Source organism: Ostrea edulis, chromosome 2, assembly GCF_947568905.1.
Source record: "Ostrea edulis chromosome 2, xbOstEdul1.1, whole genome shotgun sequence".
In the NCBI taxonomy this organism is placed as follows: domain Eukaryota; kingdom Metazoa; phylum Mollusca; class Bivalvia; order Ostreida; family Ostreidae; genus Ostrea; species Ostrea edulis.
In genome coordinates, this window is record NC_079165.1 from 64,376,259 (window position 1) to 64,391,309 (window position 15,051).

At 32.6% G+C, this 15,051-nt stretch overlaps 2 protein-coding genes across 14 annotated transcripts in view; one reads left to right on the forward strand and one right to left on the reverse strand.

Annotated features, from left to right (window-relative positions):
* The window catches only part of LOC130052278 (E3 ubiquitin-protein ligase SH3RF3-like), an 18,850-nt gene extending 14,318 nt beyond the window's left edge, over positions 1-4,532 (reverse strand). For 2 of the 4 annotated variants that reach the window (XM_056156741.1, XM_056156739.1), the window contains exons 1-3: positions 3,839-4,376; positions 1,810-1,871; positions 1,119-1,233 (exon numbers count right to left, since the gene is read on the reverse strand). In XM_056156741.1, the coding sequence (XP_056012716.1) occupies positions 1,119-1,233; positions 1,810-1,871; positions 3,839-4,150 (489 nt within the window). In that variant the 5' untranslated portion in view covers positions 4,151-4,376. Of the gene's footprint in view, positions 1-1,118; positions 1,234-1,809; positions 1,875-3,838 lie in introns of all 4 variants that reach the window. The other 2 variants (XM_056156738.1, XM_056156740.1) reach the window with 2 other exon arrangements.
* LOC130052274 (FHF complex subunit HOOK-interacting protein 1B-like) overlaps positions 4,525-15,051 on the forward strand; it is a 25,919-nt gene continuing 15,392 nt past the window's right edge. For 4 of the 10 annotated variants that reach the window (XM_056156726.1, XM_056156731.1, XM_056156735.1 and 1 more), the window contains exons 1-8: positions 4,525-4,612; positions 5,865-6,662; positions 6,806-6,964; positions 7,209-7,295; positions 10,015-10,032; positions 10,748-10,795; positions 12,687-12,854; positions 14,807-14,889. In XM_056156726.1, coding sequence (XP_056012701.1) covers positions 5,895-6,662; positions 6,806-6,964; positions 7,209-7,295; positions 10,015-10,032; positions 10,748-10,795; positions 12,687-12,854; positions 14,807-14,889 — 1,331 coding nt within the window. In that variant the 5' untranslated portion in view covers positions 4,525-4,612; positions 5,865-5,894. Of the gene's footprint in view, positions 4,613-5,237; positions 5,313-5,864; positions 6,663-6,805; positions 6,965-7,208; positions 7,296-10,014; positions 10,033-10,747; positions 10,796-12,686; positions 12,855-14,806; positions 14,890-15,051 lie in introns of those variants that run through there. The other 6 variants (XM_056156728.1, XM_056156732.1, XM_056156730.1 and 3 more) reach the window with 4 other exon arrangements.

Here is a 15,051-nt window from a genome sequence, read left to right on the forward strand (position 1 = left end):
TTATTAATCATTATTTTTTGTTATCTACACGTTGTTACTTAATTAAGAAGTGGGAGCGCGGCGTGCTGTTGTTGTAAACACGTACGCTTTCCTTAAAAAAAATTAAAGCATTATAATTCAATTCAAAGTTGGGAAAAATCATATTTTATTATTTATAATTGAAAGTTCAATTATCTTTTATCTTTAAATTTCTTTTTTAAAACTACCAGTTGGTAGACACTGCTACCAAAGTTCTGCCTATATGTTGTTACAAGGTGAAGGTCAGTTGGTGCGAGTGTGTATTGAATTTGAAAGCAGAATGGAAAGCATATGCGGTAGGCCTATATGTAACAGTGCGAAGCTTCGATAGAACCATTTTCTCGCAGTTCATATATGTCTTTGTCCAAGTGCTTGTTTGAAAAAGTACAGGGACAAATTCTACTGGGTTTTTTTATGGCAAAGTCGTTGTGCCGACAAAAAATATTCATGTTTTGTACCTCATACCTTCCTTCGAAAATTGAAAAAAACACAGTCCAAATCATCTCTACTGACAGCAAGTACACCCTTAAATGGCACAAAACACCCCAATGCAGTGTTATTTACAAGCCGTTAATGTGATAATTGTTTGTTTGTCAATTAAATCTAATCTGTTTATGAAATGGCTAACAACTGTTTTCAAATCTTCTCGCTCGAGGTCACATATGACGTCACAGATAATGGCGCGTAAAATATCGAAGAAAATATGCATATCGCAAGATTTGAATTTCATCGCTATCAAACTTGAAAACTACGCAAACTGTTTCTTTTAAAACACATGTAAAATAGTTTTAGGCATGCAATGAATTAATTTTGCTGAAAAAATTAAAACGTTTAAAAACATGCGATGTGTCCTTTAAAGTATGTTTATTCAGTGTCAATTTCAAAACAAATGCCATCAATTGGCTGAATGAAAGAAAATTCCCATTTTGTTCTACTTCGACCATTTCCATACATGAGAGAAAAAAAACAACAAAAAACCGCTGATCATACATATAAACTCATGTACATATTTAAAACTAAAAATCATATGTAATACTTTGTATGAAGGTTTTATATATACACAAATAGAAGCCATATCAAGCCTCGAGTATTCTCTTTACCTGAACATAAGTAGCAGGAAAAAATCCCTGACGGTTGTTCAACTCCCCTTGATACCAATTTTCATCAACCTGTTTCTTGAGCAATATAATATCCCCTTTCTTAAAAGAAAGGTCACTGAAATAGATAATATTCATTCATAATAATACTCTTAATCCCCTGGTTCTTCATGTGATCAAAGACATTACTCCTAGTAAGTTTACAGAAAATAAAAACTTTGAATGTGAAGATTTATAACACTTCAAAATTTCTACTTTTTTCATTCAAAATTCAAATCATACAACATGAGAACACTATTCTTGAGATATATATATTCATTGTATTTTTCTCTTCAGCAAGATACAGTTAATCTTTCTTCAACAAGTTCATGTTTAAGGACAAACCAATGAAATGAAAGTAAGTGAAAATGATGTAAAATAGTTCAGAAAATATTGAGGACACTCTCAACTTAAGAATATAAAGTTTGAATTGCTTTAAAATTTCAACCCACCCCCTTCCCCCCATTATAACGCATTTTAAAAATGAAGTGAATTGAATACATAATCACAACCAAACATACTAGAACACAATAAAAGACGTGAACGTTAAAACATATTAGTAATCATGGTAATAGGCATAACATCATTATCTGTGATAAAAATGTCACTTCACTTTCAGAAAGCTCTGTGTCCTAAAGTTCCAGTATCAAAATACCTTTGTTCTGTTGCATCATAATTGTACAAAGCTTTGGCTGATGGCTGATTTAGTGCAAAACTCTGCTGAAAAAAATAAATAAAACAATAAATTCTCAATTTACCAAAAAGCTAGAGACTGCTGCTGCTATGATATGCTCAGGAATATAGCCCATGGGCCAAGATGCTCACTTGAATCACTGCTCACACACAGAGGAGACACATGTTTAAAAAACTAATAGTGGCTAAACAAATTAATCATATATACAAGTTGCATGTATCAGAATGCTTGCTTATATATATTATGTATTATTTTGACATAGTGATTACAGTGATTGGGACTGCCATGCTATAGTTGCATTGAAGTATAAAATGGTGCATTAAATATCAATTATTCTCTGCATCATTTTCTGCAGAAACTTGCAATGTTTGTTGGAAATACATTACATACAACTTGTCTAATCATCTTCCTTTTGTTTTTTAAATGCAGCAATTTGACACAACAAACTTGAATCTTCAGTATATTAAGAAGCATTCATGCAAGTTTCAACCTTTCTTGTAAATGATTTTAAAGAAGATTTGGGAAATCCCACCCAAAATATCTCTCTGTGAAAAGGGGCATAGTCCTTCACTTGAATCCAATTGGAGGCTTTCAACCAAAGATTGGTTGTTGTGGAGAACTGAAGAAGTAAAAATGTGAAAAAATGTTGATGGATTAAATCAGAAAAACTTCATTGAGCTTTCAGCTCAGCCAAACTAAAATGAGTCCTAGCTATCTCGTATGATAATGTGAACCCCAAAGCAAAAGATATAAACTATCTGCCCTAAATGACAAAATTTTTACATTCATTAGGTCTGTGATCTAATGACTTTACATTGTCAGCTGTGTTGGGAATTTTTTTGCAAGATTTCTCTCTTTGGCTTTGTCAGAGAGTCAAACTAGATTAGTCAACCAAGAGTAGTCATTGACAAAAGAAGAGTCACTTATGGCTTATTAGTCAATTTTATCAGTCTTGCCTGCAATGGATTTTGCACTGAAATGTTAACATCAACAAATCAACAACACTGAAGCCCCTTACATGTATGTAGGTCAAGATATTCACCAATACCCCTAACTCTTGGTAGTATTTTTTTTTTTTTTTGCTAATCATGTGTACACATAATTGAACGCACAATAACCACATTTTTATCTGAAATTTCTCAAAATAATTGCTGAAATACATTTTTTTAAAAATGCAAAAAATTATTTGATGAGTGCCATACTCCTTTATGCTATCCATTTCACCAATATATTGTACATATATTGTATTTGAAATAAAGCTACAAAAAGTATAAAAGCTTACTAGAACAGGTTCAGCACAATCTCTATATTTATCTGTTTAGCTTTATTATCAGCTATATAGATTTATAAAGCTATTTATAATAGCTTGATTAAGCTAGATTAGATTAAAATTAGATGGAATTTCTGAAGTGTAGTGACATAGCCAAATAGCTTTTTAAGTGTAGTGGCATAGCCAAAGAATTCCATAATTCTTAAACATGTTTATACTTTGAATTTACCACAACATTGTTCTGATTAGAGGTCATAACAATACTATGTCGTTTTAAGAATTTTCATGGAAATGGAATATCTGTTGCATTGTTAACTGTCCACACACCTGTGTGCATTGAACCATAGACAAGTAGGATGACTTTACAATGTGGAATCATTGCCAATCCATTACTCTTTTGATCCTCATTGACTTTTGTTGGGATAACTGTTGCTAAACAACTGGGTTGTTTTTTTCCAACATTCTTCCTAAGGAGTATTTTTTTGTTTACAATGTATTGTATGAAGTATAGGATGAAATACTTCACTAAAGTAATATTAGACTTTTACGGTTTTAGAAATTGATGTGATAAATGATTTGAAATAGTTAATTCAAGCTATTTCAAATAGCATAATCAAGCCGTATGGCTAATTAAAGAGTTTGTGCTAGACCTGTACTGTACAACACTCTTTGAATAGCCAATTGTCATGTGGTAGAAAGTTGACTTAGTAACATTTTCACCTGTTTAGATGTATGACCCCCAAAAGGAGTGTGTTCCTCAAATTTCCTAGGAGACCTGGAGCGTTCTGAAGAATTTTTGGTCTTCAATCCTTCTAACAGCCTAATGAGCAAAATATTAGAGGGTAGCTCTTCCACTGGAATTTCCACCACAGTCCTACATTCAGGACACCGGAGTTCGCGTTTCATACAGTATATTTCATCCAAACAACGTCTGCAGAATGTGTGCTGACATGGGAGTACTTTGCTTGTATGATCTAAACGTTCAAGACATACTGAGCATTCAAGTAGCTCATTTAAGGATTGCTCATCCATCCTCTCGACATGAACATTGTTATTTAAACTATTCAAATTACTGCTTCACTTTTAATGATATCCATTTGCACTAAATTATTACTGGTATGACTATACGGACACCTCATGCTTAAATAATTAACGATACTGACTTTATGAGCAATAATTACTTCTTCCTAAGTTTTAGTCAAGAAAAATCGTCCATTTTTTCTTCACGCCGGAAGTTATTGCGCGGTGTTATGATTATTCTTCCGCCCTAAATATAGTTCTAAACAAAAGTCACATATAAAATTTTCGCAGTGAGAATATCTTCTATATAATCAAGAATTTTGATTCAACGCTATTTTTCTACAATATTCAACAATAATTAGATCTGTTACATCCATAGTTCCGCATTTGGCCTTGACCTTAATGTAAGATGGACGACGAAATGGCCACACAAACTACAACACCCCAAATATGTAAACAGTAGAATATTTCATGGTAATAGTTTGGCTTTGCAAAGGTTTTATGTTGAGAATTTAATGTGCTATGTTGAAAATGTTTGCACTTTTTCATTATTTATGTAATGGAACTGTGCTTGTGAATTAAAACAGCTTTTGAGGAATTGACAGTCATAGCTCGTATGGTAATGACGCTCAGTATTTTTCGGCGATGTTTTTTTGAATTATTTCAGATATTTATTTTTTTCTTAAATAGTTAGTGGAAATTGTGATTGTGCTTTGCATTTAATACATAAAAAACGATTAAAGAAAAATCTGGTCGTGATTTCAAGAACACTGACTAAGTTGCCAGAGAGATACAGTAGTATGTCACTCACAGGTTCGAATCTCAATCTAGTTTGCGGCATGTTCTCAATTCTTGTTACAATTTGATGATGATTTGGCAGTGACATACCAGGGCTGAAGATCTTTCAATATTTCAATTTAGTGATTGATTTGAAAACAATTTTAAAACATAATATGTACATATATTGTGATTGTAAATTTTCATGTTGATATTACAGCATCTGTTAGACATTTCAGCATAATTTTGATTGCTATGAGGTTTTCTTAAGCTTGAAAGATTAATAGCCTACATATGTGCAAATAGTAGTAAAAGAACATCTTCAAAAATGAAGAATTCATTTGTAAAACTGAGCAGGACAATCAAAATGGATATGATCATCTTGGCCAAACCATAGGTATCTGAATAAGTAAATATTGAATATTTGATATTTTGCTTTCATTTTGTAATAATCACCTTATTTGCATATTCACACACAAATGTGCATTATCATTTTCAATTTCCTTTATGTTCAATTTATATATGTGCGGTGAAAGTCACTCATTGGTAAATCTCAAATTGCTTCTGGTTTCACTTACATGACTTTCCATAATGCAGAAATTTACGTTAAATACACACTGCCCATGTGAGCCAATTAAGATTTTACGGGCGGGTACATGCGGAATTAGTTTCCCACTTGACTGGCAACGGATAGTGTGAGTTAGAATGAAATAGGTGTATTGAATTGGACCCAGATTTTATTTGGAGAGATCAAAAGTTTGAGAGATCAAGAGTAAATTTGCTTAGTTATTTATAGATAATAATCAGGCCCTTTGCTTTGAGAGATTGAAAAATTTGATCATAGTTAGAGCCTTATAGAGTTGTCTGTAAACTAAAATTTAATATGTGCAAGGAATAGAAACATAGTATCAGCATCAATGTTGTGAATAATATTTATTAATATTTACAGGTTTGTGGGGAGATGTAAAGTCTTGGTATCATGTCATGGTTTAAACGTGGTAGGAATGACTCAAAAGCCTCCGGACAGTCTAGTGAGGATTTAGCAGAGACCCGCTGTCGTGCAGACACAGATCCTCAAACATGCCTTGAAGTCTTTCAAAATCACTGGAAGCAAGCCCTTTCTATTATCAAGAGAGGAAATGGTTCTACTAGCAATCAGACTTGCACAGCAGACGAGCAAGAGGCTGTCTTACAAAATGTTGAACAGATGATAAATTTGCTCGTTGGCGAGGTAGGATTAGATGAAAATGGACAAGGCATGCCTGGTCCAATACTACATTACCTTTTAGAGGAAGATGTCTTTGACCAATTTTGTAATTGGTGTCACTACAACTCCACAAATGGTGACCAGCTAAAATGTGAACAATTACGGATTTTTGAGCAGCTTATTAGTCAATCTCAGCAGCTACTATTAATTCACAAAGCCATCATTCAACCACTTCTTAGACTACTTTACTTGTGTGCTGAGGGAAGTAAGACAAGTGACATTGAAGGTCGCCTGGTTTTAGTGCTTCATCAGCTCTGCGTTTGCATTTCACAAGAGACAGTCATACTAGAGAGTTTCTTCAATGCGAGTACAAATCATGGGCCTACAAAATTCTTGATTTTTTCACTTTTGATTCCATACATACATAGAGAAGGTAAAGTTGGACAGCAGGCCAGAGATGCCCTCTTGTTGATAATGACCATTTCTGCAAGGAATCCCCATATTGGTCTATATATTGCAGAGAACTCTGATTTTTGTCCGGTAAGTGCAAAAATATATATGTGGAGTCAGATACATGTATTCTAGGTTTTATGGATAAAGAATTATTGTGGGGATTTGTTTGTTTTTTTAACCAGAACACACTGATTTGACACGATAGAGATATCTTGTTGTTTTTCATGCAGGTTCTTGCAACAGGATTAAGTGGTTTGTATTCTTCCCTTCCAAGAAAAATCCCTGTCTATACAGATGAATGGCATCGGTTTTCACAAGAGGACATCAGTCTGGTTCCTGAACTACAAATGTTTCTCAACTCATTGGAATTTTGTAATGCAGTGACACAGGTGTGTTGGATTACAGGAGCGATTTTTTTTTTTTTTACCATAGTTATAACATAAAAAGAGTTAAAAGCATAAATACTGGTCCAGGAATATTCTAAAGCTAATTTGCAGTAATTATTGCCAATTCACAATTAAAGCCAAAGGTCAAAGGACTGAAAGTACAGTGTGTAATGGTCGGACTTCATTATGTGTACATTTTTATACTTTACTATCCTTTCATCATTGACATGCATAGGAATTATTGTAGGTCAGTCATCCAGCTATCCGAACTCAGCTGATCAAATTTATCTATGATGGCTTTTTGGTGCCGGTGTTAGGACCAGCATTGCATCAGGTATTTTATGAGTTATATAGATATAATAATATACTTCTAACAATGTAATGTTATAGTATTAGTGTCAATTGTAGTCTTTGGTTTCAGTGAATTACAGATGTATATGTGTTTCATGCTCTATTGTTCATAATGAAGGTACTGTACCAGTAGAATTTATAATGTTCTATGTAATTGGTTTTAATGATATGTTTTTTTAAATTCTGGTATTCATTCGGTCATCATGTTTTCCCATACAAAGAAATCATCAAATATTTTTTTATTATACCGTACAAAAAAAATTCTATTTTAAGCTGATTAATGGTAGAAGAATTGATTAAATTTGTTCTTTTCATTAAAAGAATATATTGCAATAAATATGTATCATTATCTGCCACAATGGTCATAATATATGACATGATATATTGTTATATATTTCAATTGTATCATTATACCCCTGTTATATTCTGAACATGTACATATAAAACCTGGTCGTAACATTTTGCAAAATTTTAAGATAAAAAGAGCATTGAACACATGTACTTATTTCATGTACTTATTTAGTATGGGCATGCCATATATAAATTAATATTTCTGTATCCTACATACATGTATACATTTTTCACAATTTTATAGAATTAATGATGTATTCTCAGTTTTAGCTTATATTCAGTATTTACATTGGAATTCCTTACAATATGAACAATATCATAACCACTTATGACAATATGAAAGCTGCCTTAAAAAGTATTCCTTCATTTTCTTGTGCAACTACATGTACATGTAAGTAGTTTATGAAAATAAGCTGTTTTCTCAATAGGCCTCAACAATTCAACAATTGTCTGTCACACATTCTATTATTGATTTGTTCATATTTTATTCAGGTTTAGTCAAAAGGATTGATAAGTTCTTAGTGGCAATTTAGTATCTTAATAGCAGTAGATAAATGTTGTTTATGGCTGTAAAAAAACAGAAATATCAGAGTGGGGATCATCATCCATAGGTGTCCACTTCTGTCGCAGACATGTGATTTTGTAATAGCAGTACATTGCTAATACCTAAGTCCTTTAGTGCGGTGGTAAATGTATGATCAATTCCATAATTTGTGTATGGAGGACTTCAAAATATAGCACAACACATTGTAATGCTAATTCACGATTGTACCAATTAGTTTCTGAGACCCTTTATTGGACTAAATTTGAAATGTAGAACAATATCAGTACTTACATTATGCAGTACATGTACATTACTGTTTGATGAATTAAAGCTGTTAAACAGATGTTGTCTTTTGAAAAGATTTTTGTAAATTACATGTATATGACTGCAATTTACACGTACATGTTATTGTAGATACACTAGTATACATGAAATAACTCATAGTTACCTTTAATTAGTATTTTGATTTTATAGTGTCTCAGAATAGAACTTGTCAATGTTGTACACAGTGGTAGTGTTGAATATTGATGTCAAGAAAATAAAAATGACTGTAATTCTCAGAATAGTGATAATGGCAGATTTTAAGACGTAAAGGGTGCACTGTAACATTGTATTTAGACTATAACCAGATGGGGGGGGGGGGGGGGGGGGCTGATATTCCCAATGCCAAAAAGCAAGTATTATTCCCAATATTTGCTTTTAAAATTCCCAAACAATAAAAACAAAACAGGATAGCCTTTTTGTTAATAAATCTCCTTCACATGCCAACAGATTTTTGCCTCAAAATTCTCAAGTAAACATAATTTTTTGTCCTTTGCTTATTTACAATGTAGATAAGGTAAGCTTTGACCAAATTAAAAGTCATCAGGAGTCCAATTGTACCTTTAATAATGCAATAGTTTGTTTGGGGTTTTTTCTGTACTACTTTATATGAAATATTTTTCCCAATTTTAAGCAAATATCGATATATATTTTCCCAATTTGAAAGGTCCACTTTGACCAGGCCCTTGATAGTTGATATGAAGACCTAAAAAAAACCTGGTAACATATCATGATTAATTAAACTGGTGGTTTTACAAGACATGGAAGTAGCAACAAAATAGTTTCATTATTTATCTTTTAAAAACTTGATTGTACAGTCAGATTCCTTGGATACTTTTTATAAGAATTTTTAAAATCTTTTTAAAAAAAATTTTTCTTGAAAATGATTGTTAATTTTCTTATCAAAATTTAGAATAATCCAATATTTCTAAAATAAAATTTGGTATTTCATATGATTATATAGAATAGAAAACATGTAGAGTTACACTGGCGTATATGAGACAAATCCATGTAATAGATTGAAGTTTCTGTCAAATATGAAGTGGATCAGTATTTTCTTTATCACACAGTATATTGGCAATTCATACATGTTCTTAGGAATCAACTTGCTTTATCGATGATAACATTCTGTTTGTTTTTTAAGAAACATTTGACTGCACTTTAAATTAGCATTGTGATTTTCTTCTTTTTGAAGTTTCCATTTTGTATTGTGCGTAAAATGGCATGCCGATCACAATGGGTCCACCATCCTGTAAGAATGTGCTCATTTTGTATTGGATAGAGTTCTATTTGGCATGCCTCTTTAAGCAGGGGAAACAGCTTGCTTCAACAGATTTATTTTTTCCAAGGTGTAAGATCAGGTGCAGGAGGGCAGCAAGAGTTATATTCCTTGATTTTCGTACAGTGTAGTATACATGTACATATAATTTGAGTTTAGTGGTATGCTTTGTTAGGGAAATGTTCATTTTTTCTTTGTGTTTTCAAGATGAATGATGAGTCAGAAGTAAGCATTTGTTTTGTTCATTTTTGTTCATTCTAAGTGCACAATTCCCATCACTATCTGCTTTAAGATAGAGTTGCTGTATGTTATAAAGATCAATATGTACAGGCTTTGATACCTCTTCCCCATTATACAGTCATTACTATGTTTACACACCAGTCTCTGTCCCTCATGCCTTGTAATTAATTTGATTACACCTTCCTCTCCCTCCAGAAAGATCTTCAAACAAAAGCTTTCAATCACCATACCACCTAGGTATTCTGCAGACTGCCATACATCTACATCCTGTCTCGAACTCTCCTACAGTATACAATAGTTAGGGGCAACATCTGTTCACAATGGCAGATACCATGTATTGATGCATGTACTATTATACATATACGTTAATAAGATGGTATAAGTATCAATCTGTTAATGTTTTATAAGGACAATATATGCTTTAATTCAATCTGATAGCGAGATGATATATCTTACCCCTAAATAATCATTACGTGTATTGCCTTATTGCTTAAACTCGAGTCATCCCACCAACATTGCTACAGTTTGTACACACGAATTTGGGTATTTAACATTTGATGAATACATACATGACATGTACGTTGAATAATTAGTGTACGTGTTAGTAGATTTCACACTGCACTATGTGTAACATACATGGTATTGGGGTGATAACACTGTTGATGTATTGGATACTAACACATTGTAACTCTTCCTTTAGGACATTTCGGGGCTACCCCTGCCACTGCTCGATTCACCCATGTTTTCGGTCAGTAAGCTTTTCATAAATGTATTCCTGTGCATCATGGCCACCTTGTGCTTCAGCTTGATTTTCCTTTAGTTTATATGCATGACTGTTTTCCTTTGTAATATATATAAAGAAAAATGGCATGATAGTTCATGCTTAGGATTTTGCCTCTTTCATTATGTATCAGATAAATGAAATTTTTAAGTATTTAGAATGATGTCTTTAATTTCCACTTTTATTTTTGTACTAAGGTAGTCATATTAAATATTAAGTTTAAGTACTTACATTTTTATTTGAGTTATTTATGCACTTGTTATTGGTGTCGTTTTATGTACATGTAATATGGCAAATAGAAAATAGATTTTATACCAGTTGGTATGAAAAACTGAATCTTCCTGAAATTTTTTGTATATGCAGTATGAATTACCACCCTCTTTGACAAAAATGTGTATTTTAGATTTGAAAAGTATTAGGAAAAATTTAAATAATTAAAACCATGATAAAGCCAACAAATCTTAAATGTTTTACATTGGGATTTCCTATGAATGCAATTGATATTGTGGTCAATACCATGGTAAATGTTTGTGTGTTTTGTAAACATTTGAGGCACAAAACTTGAATCAAAATGGCAAACTAAAGACTTTTAAAAAAAATAATACTCTCTGACACCACTTTTGAATTTATTGTTATGAGGGATTTCTTCTTATTCTTCATTTGAATTGAGAGATAGAGGGAGAGCATTGAGTTCAAGGATTTTGCACAGAATGCAGCATCCCATTAATCCCTTTGTACATATACACTAATTTTTAGCTCACCTGAGTCAAAGGCTCAAGCTTTTCTGATCAAAACTTTCCCATTGTCTGTTGTTGGCATTATTGTTGTAAACTTATTTTCATCTTCTTTAAAACCACTTGGCCATTCAACCAAATTTGGCACAAATCATCCTTAGGTGAAGGGGATTCAAGTTTGTTCAAATGAGGGGTAACACCCTTTTCCAAAGGGAAATACATGTAATAGTGAAGTAGCGAAAATACACTTACAAATTTTTTTAATCTTCTCCAGAACCAGCTGCTGAATTTCAATAAAATTTGGTACAAATCATCCTTGGGTGAAGGGGATTCAAGTTTGTTCAAATGAAGGACCATGTCCACTTCAAAAGGGAGATAAATTACAAAAATAGGGTGGGGTCATTTAAAAATCTTTTTCTCAAGAACCACTGGACCAGAAAAGTTCAAATTTACATCGGAGCTTCCTGACATAGTGCAGATTCAAGTTTGAAAAGTCATGGATCCCGGGGGTAGGGTGGGGCCACAATAGGGAATCAGATTCCAGTTTGTAAAAATTATGCATGGTTTGTTGGTTGGGACCACACTTGGGAATCAAACTTTTACATGCAAATATGTAGAGAAAATCTTTGAATATGGTCCAAGGTGACTCAGGTGAGCGATGTGGCACATGGGCCTCTTGTTGGTTTTGTCTTGTTCAGTAAATGCTAGAATGCCTTCCATTGTGAATGCCTTCTGTTATGAATGCTTTCCATTTCACTCTGCCAGACAACATTGAGTGATAAAAATGAATATACTTGTCTACCAGTATTGATGTGAATCCAATGCCTACCAGCTCATAACAAAACTCTATTTAACTCCCTATTGTAATGTTCTTTACCATTGACAGAAACAAAATCTTTAAGATGCATTGTCACAATATTTGAAATACTAGCTGTGTCATATCTAGATTCATTTATGTTAAACATTTTTAGTAATATGTGAGCAAAGATATCCCATATTCAATGTCTCAGATGAATATTTTGAATTTGGTGGATTTGTTACAGTATTTTTTATTTCACATTATACGGTACTGCATAGAATGTATTTTATTGTATTTTATCACACATACATTGTAACTGTTGTAGAATTCTAGAGAGGAGGTGATAGCAGCGACTGCCTACCTTGAGCTGTTCCTTAGAAAAACGACTGAACCTAACCTTCTACGCACCTTTTTGAAGTTTATCTTAATGGAACAGAATGATGAAATCATCATACTGGATTCTCTCATTACGCGCATAAATAGCAGCTCTAAGGTAAAACCTTTATGACAAATGTCCAGAGAGCTATTCTCATGACTCTTGTGTTGGTGTCACACTTTATGGGGAAAACTTTAACCTTAGCTATATCTTTTGAACCAAGGGGGATAGAGCTTTGGTATTTCCTATACAGATGCCTCAAAAACTGGCCTTTCATTTGGTATCACGACTTTTGATCTGTTTTGGATTTTGATATACTTTTCAAAAACTTTAACCTTGGCTATATCTTTTGTACCAAGGGGAATCAGTGATTTTTAAGGCCCATTTTGGGTCCGAATTTCGGCCCTTTCCCCTCCTAAAAATTGCCAATTTTCCCCAAATTTAGCTTGCATTTTCCCCCATGATAAAATTATGAAAGGAATACGTATTTGAAAAAAATAAACATTCGATGTGAATTATATACATAAGACTTAACAAAGAGTTATGGTAATATTGAAAATTTTAGAAGGTTAAAGAGATGTGTAAAATAAAGATAATACATGTATAATGTTTGATATGATTTTAAAACTTATTTATGATAAAATTGATTTTTCCCAATTTGACTGAAATGTCGACAATTTTTCCCAATTCGAAAGCCACAGGACCCTTGTAAAAAATGTAGAAAAATCACTTGGAATAGGGCATTCAGATTTCACATATAGATACCTCATGACCACACCACGCCTTTCTTGTAGTACCAAGACTCGTGACCTAGTTACCTTTACATTGGACTTTGGTCCACTTTTCAAAAAACTTTAACCTTGGCTATATCTTTTGAACCAATAACACACTTTGCTATCAAAGTGAGAGTTGCGACTTTGAAGACGAAAAGTACAACATAAAATGTACCTTTTCCAGAGATATAAGAACTACTCTTAAGACTATTCGGGGCAAAAAGACCGAATTTGCTGAATTGATTTTTTTCGCTACATTGTAATTACATCTATTTTTAGCTTATTTTCTCATATACTAGTGTCGTTTGGTAACTTTATTTACATCTATGATGAATAAAATTTAAAGAATATATAATGATACTCATTTTTCAGAATTTTTTAAATTTCTATATTAATTCAAAGGTATTTAGAGAAGTTGTTGCAAAATAAATTGTGAAGCTGATGGTATTTTCATGCAAATACAAATTTTGAGATTTTAATGGTTACCATGGCAACAATTGATATTTGCTATTCCTATATTTAAAAGATCTACTGTAACAATAACATAACTATTTTGCTAGAAATAGAGCTATGATATTGCTATATACTAAAGCAGTCAAACCCATAACAACACAAAGTTACTCATTTCCAAGCAGATTAGTCATTTCTATAAATAGCACAGAATTATCCAAATCCTTCAAGCAGTTCTGAAGACAAACTGTAAATTGTGAAAAATGACCCAACTCCATTTTTGCTGCATTTTTTAAAAATAATGAAGTATTTTAAAAAGATTCATGAAAAATCCAGAAATTTGAATTTTGTAAATATTCGTTTGCCAAAGCCATTCTCTGCCTACAAATGATTAATTAAAATAAACCCAACTTGGTGCATCATGATCAAGTTAAACAGAAAGAATGAATGAAATCACACTATTTTGCATTGAGTTATCTCCCTGTACTCGCAACCCTAACCTTAAATTCATTCCTTAAATACAAGGATGAATGCATATATTTTTATACAGTATTTCCCATTCTTTTGAATTAATTCAAAGTCAGTTGGAAAGACCTGTCACCAGATACTGAAATGCTAAGATCGGTGGGCTTTTGACTCATCAGCAAACAGTCTTTTCTGTGAACTGAAGTATGTTTGTGTGACTGATAAATATGTAGTAGTCATTTACATGCATGTAGTATAAAACGAGATGTAGCAGTGCTACATGATATTGTATAGATATGTAATATACCTGTACATTTCATTACATTATTTTTGTTCTGTTATATACATATGATGTATTTAGAACATTTATTTCATTTTCAGCCACTCTGTGTTGTATCGCTGTCACTGTTTAAAACGCTGGTGGACCTAAATTGTGAAGATGTCATGTTTCAGCTTGTCTTCAGGTAATTAAAAATAAGAATTCATAGGAAATCATGTTATAAATCTTTCACAATAGGTACATGAATTTGAAACAGCATATGGTTAGTTGTTTTGGCAGATGCATGGGATGGCAAATTACGCTACACTTGCTATGGTTGTCTTTCAGTGAATGCTACTGCATTGTG